This window comes from Athene cunicularia (genome assembly GCF_003259725.1).
Source record: "Athene cunicularia isolate RWA chromosome 1 unlocalized genomic scaffold, athCun1 chr1_part2, whole genome shotgun sequence".
NCBI classification, from domain to species: domain Eukaryota; kingdom Metazoa; phylum Chordata; class Aves; order Strigiformes; family Strigidae; genus Athene; species Athene cunicularia.
In genome coordinates, this window is record NW_020799092.1 from 4882011 (window position 1) to 4888515 (window position 6505).

Sequence of the window (6505 nt, forward strand, 5' to 3'; positions counted from 1 at the left end):
ATGGCGCGTACGAAGCAGACAGCGCGTAAGTCGACAGGCGGGAAGGCGCCCCGCAAGCAGCTGGCCACCAAGGCGGCCCGCAAGAGCGCGCCGGCCACGGGCGGCGTGAAGAAGCCGCACCGCTACCGGCCCGGCACGGTGGCGCTGCGCGAGATCCGGCGCTACCAGAAGTCGACGGAGCTGCTGATCCGCAAGCTGCCCTTCCAGCGCCTGGTGCGCGAGATCGCGCAGGACTTCAAGACCGACCTGCGCTTCCAGAGCTCGGCCGTGATGGCGCTGCAGGAGGCGAGCGAGGCCTACCTGGTGGGGCTCTTCGAAGACACGAACCTCTGCGCCATCCACGCCAAGCGCGTCACCATCATGCCCAAGGACATCCAGCTGGCCCGCCGCATCCGCGGTGAGCGTGCCTGAGGCTTCCTACTGTGGCCTCTCCCTCGTTCCAGCTGACATCGAGGCAACGTACACAGACCCAAAGGCTCTTTTAAGAGCCACTACATGGAAAGGGAAGGAGCTGTAGCACTTGTTTTTACATAGCACGTTTTAGAAATCTTTATTTCCTAGACTATAGCATTTGATTTTATGGGCCCAGTTTCTCTGTTGTTTTTAAACATTTTACTATATTGCCTATCTATAAACAGGTTTTGCAAATCCCACAAGGTGTACAATTTCCTGCTTTGCCATTCATCAGGGTCCTTCACAAATACTGAGGTGATCTTTTTGGTAGTTTATGAATGCTGAGTGAGTGGGATAGGACAGAGAATTGTAGGGTGGGGTTGAGGTCAGTATATTTAAGGATGGTGAGCAGAGAATATCAGGCAGAATAGAAATTTTTAACACTATGACTGCTGGGTTCAAAGCAATTTTAAGCAAGAGGGGGGAGTGGAGGGCAACACACATTTCTGTTCGGGCAGGCCCTGGGTCAGGAACTCTGCCTTAAACTCTCCTGGCTGTTTGGGTCCAGGCAAGAGGAGAAACTTCCCATAGCTCATTGGAATTGTATTACTGTTAAAACCTGGCTAAGGCAGTCTGTTTTAAAGGGGGCTGCTGCCTTGCTCCAACAACTGTTAATGCCAGGAGCAAGACTATGTCTGAAAAGATCGGTTTTGAGACCAGTCACAGAATGGTAGATGACTGACTCTGTTGATACAAGGGCATGCAGAAACATAACTAAAAAGGTCAAGAAGCTGATTAAAAATTATTGTACACAGAAAAAGCTATAAAGTTTGTCTGAATTTGTTACCATTGATAATTATAAAGTGTGGAATAAAGGCTATGTATTTCCTGAAGCTTTTGTTTGGGTTTTGGGGATTGTTTTGTTTTCTTTTTGGGTTTCTTTTGTTCTTTTTTGTTTTGTTTTATTTGATTTTGTGGTTTGGGGTGTTTTTTTGGTGGGGTGTATTTTTAATAAGAGGTTTATAAAACTCTTGCAGTGAAAATTTGTGTATTCTTCCAATAATGAGTGTACACATTTGTCACTGAACTTACAGTTTCCCAGGTAGTGATCGCAAGATTTTATGCAGTCAGAAAACATGCTGACTTGTCAGATTTCTGCAAATGGATTTCTAGAGTTCTTCGGAAGATACTGGCACGATATATGTCTATATGTATGAAGCTTTCAACCTTCTTCATAAGGACCCACCTCTTGCTATGAGACATGCCCACAGGACTGACCAGTCTAACAAGAGCCTGAGCACTAAAATAGGAAGTTAAAAATTAGGTCTCATGTTCATAAAGGAGTTACTACTCCCATTATTTTGGGAAACATCTTCGCTTCTCCCCGTGTGTGAAAACTCACAGCTGGTACCTGGGGTGTAACAGACCTGAGTGCTGGGTAGCACTGAAGGATGCTTTGAGCGGTCACCTGTTGTCATTAGTGGCTTCTGAGCATCATTTGCATCATTTCCCTTAGAGATGCTTCCTGTGCTATATACACCTTCTGTCAGAGGCAGCACTGGGGTGGATGAGAAAAGATGTGTGACCCAGAACACAGACAACATATTTACAACTTACCAGTCATGATGAATTATTTCCTCATTCACTTTTGAGAGCAGATTCCACAGCCTGGTACCAGGGAGGGCTCCTTACAGAGCTTGTGTGCACTATAAGCAGGCACCTGTGTCTATTTCAGCAAGATAATTTTTGTTCACCCCATGACCTCACTCTATTTATTTACAATGTAATAAGTCTGAGGTTGTAGACATTGTAACCTTTGCTAACCTCTAAATGGTGCCTTGCTACAAATGGAAGTCGTTGTAGTTAATACACTGCCAATGTGGAAAAAAAAAGTCAGGATGGAGACTACTGAATAGAGCGTAGCCAGACGTATAGTTAATTTTAAAATTATAATCATATAATTCCTTTCAAATTACACTTATAGGTACAGTCTCTGTGCTGTTCCAGCAGGAGCACTTCCACTATCAAATGTATAAAATTGTGCCTCTTTAGTAGTGATGTACAAAGAGATGAATGGAATGAAGCAGAATAATTCAGTTGGAAAGGACCTATAACAGTAATCTGGTTCAATTGCAAAGTAGAGTTTTTCATCTGATCTACTCTATCATATTGTTTGGACTGCAAAAAAGAAAGCCAGTAGGATAAAGCCAGGTGGTGATAGGGCAGAGAGGACTGGGAAAAACAGGTAGACAGATACTGAGAAGAATTAAAATTTGTGAGTGAAGGAAAAGCATATATATGTGTTTATATACATGCAAAATAAGTACTTTCTGTGTAGGTATGTAAATTCATATCTACATCATTATGCTATGAATATTAGTTGCATCTGCAATATTTTACTTCCTGTGTTGTATTTTAGAAATACACTCTATGAACCTTCTTGCAGTTTCCCAGATGCCATATTCAAATACCTGAGTTTCCATTTCAGACCAATTTGGCTGGTACAGGAAGCATATTGGACAGGCTAGACTCTATTACCAAGGGCATAGGAAAAGAAGCAAAAACCATAGGAATCTTAACGTTTTATTTGTGAATTAATTGAAAAGGTTATTTCTCTGAAATATTAAAACACCTAAAGAGTACAAGACGACACAATCAGTCAAGAAATTAAAGGAAACTAAAGGCCAACTGTACTTTTCTAAGTAAAAAAACTTTATTGAATCAACTAAATTCTGATGTTTCCTTCTGATTCCTCTACGTGTATTCCTTTAGAGTCCACCTTCCTTTTTGTCATCCAACACAATAAGTACACTTGTCCTCAAATCTCAAAATGACATATTTCCTACAAGACTCTCATTGGTTACAAAACTGCCAGGGCTTGACAGATGCTTCCTTTCCCTGAGCTGTTTTGGTCCCATATGAAAGCCACAAAAACTTTCCCCTGTGCCAGTGATCTCCATTTATTTAGAAATTTGGAGGGGGGACTTCCCAGGAACATCCATCCACCAGGTTCTTTGCTTTTTCCAAGCTCTCCTTTATTCTCGACTCCAGCCTCAAAGTCATCAAGCAAACAAATTTGAGATTATAAATGATAACTGGACTAATTTATTCAATTTCCCATGTTTATACCTTTCATGAGGCTTCTTAGTACTTTTGTTTTATTCATCTCATACTTAAGAGGTAGGGCTCTCAGATACCCAACACATTGTTAGGACTTTGAGTATATTCTAAGAGTATATTTACATCGATTTCTCTTTAATAAAAAGCTTATTGTCCACTAACTCGGGTGACACCTTTCATTGTTTAAAAGCAAAAACCTGCACTGCTCCTTAAAACCATTACAAAAGATATTTACAGGAAGCATCAGATCTGGAGAGGAAGAATCATGACTCCTCATACTTAAAAAGTTGTCTTGCTATTATTTTGTGCAGTTAGCAGTAATCTTTTCTATATTGTTGAATCTCAATTCAAATGCCTCTTGACATGTCCAGAGAAATCAGCTAAGTAGAGCTGGGGAGAGTGGGAGGGGAAACAAACTAAATGCTAGGATGTTAGTACTTCTGAAACCATCCCAACAAATTACATTACACTTACCTGTTAAGAACTTAACGATTTAGCTTTGCAAGACAATATCAAAAAACCCGACCGTGCTAACAGCCCTCTTCTGCAATGTAGTGGCTCTTAAAAGAGCCTTTAGGGTAGAAATGAAGGATGACGGAGGAACGACCGTGGGGGGAACCTCAGGCACGTTCACCGCGGATGCGGCGGGCCAGCTGGATGTCCTTGGGCATGATGGTGACGCGCTTGGCGTGGATGGCGCAGAGGTTGGTGTCCTCGAAGAGCCCCACCAGGTAGGCCTCGCTCGCCTCCTGCAGCGCCATCACGGCCGAGCTCTGGAAGCGCAGGTCGGTCTTGAAGTCCTGCGCGATCTCGCGCACCAGGCGCTGGAAGGGCAGCTTGCGGATCAGCAGCTCCGTCGACTTCTGGTAGCGCCGGATCTCGCGCAGCGCCACCGTGCCGGGCCGGTAGCGGTGCGGCTTCTTCACGCCGCCCGTGGCCGGCGCGCTCTTGCGGGCCGCCTTGGTGGCCAGCTGCTTGCGGGGCGCCTTCCCGCCTGTCGACTTACGCGCTGTCTGCTTCGTACGCGCCATCGCTCTATACCCAAAATCTACTCCAAGTACAACCGACAAGAGTGCTGATACTCCAGGCGTTTATATAGCAGAAGGCCCTTCTCTGATAGGCGGATGTGGACATGCTGAATCTGATTGGTGCATTCAAAGTTTAAAAATCCCGCCATTGCTAGTTACCGCCCAGCCCTCCGAGTCTTTGTTCTTTCTGTCTACTCTCTACCACCTATAAAATACATTACTTATCACTGATTTTTGTGTATTTGCGAAAACCACTCATATATTATAGATTTAAAACTTTTTTAGACAGTGTGAGAATAATTATTAAACCTTTTTTAGAAAGTATTTTTCTCTTTCCACTGTGAAATTTTACTTCCTTTTCTATGGCCATTCCTGTGCAGTATGAAAAAGGATAAAATTACTCTGGAAGATATATTAATTGTTCGTTACATACGTTGTATTATTACGGAAAGATACATAATGTACAAGAAAATGTAAGAAAAAAAAAAAGATGAAAGAATAAAATCGTTTGGAAAGAATAGTGAAAACCGGAATGTTACAAAGCATAACTTTAATCAAGGAATGAAAAAAGTCTGCCCCTTTTAGGACGTATTAACAAATGAAATGTAAAAAAGAAATGAGAACCAGAGCATAAATATAGGAATCAAGGGTTGTAATCCAGTTTAAGATTTTTACTAAAACTAATGTTATTGAGATATTCAGATATATGAATGATGCAGAAGCTCTAAATGCGTTTTTAGATGCAGTTAGGCAGGAGGTGCAGCAATTCCGTGTTCAATTGTTTTTCCCTTCTGCATTTACAGGGGGCGGCAGAGAGGGGGGCAGAGGCACCAGGCTGGTGACGCGGAAGCCGGCGGGCAGTGTCTCGGCCGAGCCGCTGAGCATGTTGATGCTGTGAACAACTCACTCTTCCTCCCCATGACACGCCAGCAGTTCTGCGTGCTTTCTGCTTCCCGCCCTTTCCTATTTGTTTGCCAGTGCTCCCTGTGACCGCTGGTAAGATGGAGGGAGCAATGTGACCAATGTACACATCCCCATCCACTCCAGCCAGAACTCTGTTTGGTACCTATGAATGGACAAATTGTTCTGGAGCATGCAGTGCATATGCAGCTGGTCTGCAATCTACCACCTCCCTGGCTGGTGACACTCCAGGCACTGATGTGACAGGCTTCCATGTCATTTGGGTTGTCGGGCAAGCCATTTTTTTTGCCCCACAGGCAAAATGATGATGGTGGCACCCAGACACAGTGTAGACTGGACTTCTGCTATCACTGAGAGCCAAAGCACTGTGTCACACACCATGTGAAGGTGCTCTCGTTAAGTGATGCTGCCTTGCTGGTTTTCCTCAGCAGAGGGGTGTGGGGGTGAAGCAGGTATTGGCTCCAGATAAGGTTATTTGTGCCATCTTTCTAGAGCAGGAGTGTCACAAGGTAGCACTTGGGTGCCAGCAACATAGGCTGGCTGTCTTCCTATAGAAGGGAGCAGAAAGTGTTTTGAAGACTTGTTTAGTGTGTAAGTGTGCTGGGCTGTAGCTTATGTTTATTACGGCACATGCTTTGTAGCTGTGCAGTCATGGGCTGGTGCCAGAGCAGCACTGTCCTTGGTTAGGATGCCATCCAGCTTGCCAGCGGCACTGGAAGGGCCAGCTGGTGCCCAGATTTACAATATACAATTGTGAATATACAATTACAAAGTACAGTATACAAATGAGGCCAGTCATTCAACATCTCTGCTATCAGACAGTTAGGAAGTCAGAAATCTGGCTTCAAAGGCTTATGAGAGTGTGGGCACACTGAAGAAGAATACGTTTCACCTATTTTGCCTGCAGCTTGTCTGCTATGATCTGGTCCCAGTAAGAAGCATTGGCTTCCATAAAAATTCTATCAAGTCTAAATCTTGGTCTTCCTGACATAGTTTTTTTCTGGCTTGGACACTGAAAATGCGATCAAGTTTTGGCTGATTCA

The 6505-nt window shown here is 43.9% G+C and overlaps 1 protein-coding gene and 1 pseudogene across 2 annotated transcripts in view; one reads left to right on the forward strand and one right to left on the reverse strand.

The window, feature by feature from the left end:
- Nucleotides 1-516, forward strand: part of LOC113475870 — a 2374-nt pseudogene extending 1858 nt beyond the window's left edge. The window contains exon 2 of the transcript XR_003397634.1: nt 1-516. This exon is cut by the window's left edge and continues 1 nt beyond it. The product of XR_003397634.1 is annotated as a histone H3-like (transcript).
- Nucleotides 517-4021: 3505 nt separating this feature from the next.
- LOC113475868 (histone H3) lies at nt 4022-4544 on the reverse strand. Its single transcript, XM_026840979.1, has one exon. The coding sequence runs from the start codon at nt 4542-4544 to the stop codon at nt 4134-4136; it is 411 nt and encodes a 136-aa protein (XP_026696780.1). The 3' UTR covers nt 4022-4133.
- Between the last annotated feature and the right edge of the window lie 1961 nt (nt 4545-6505).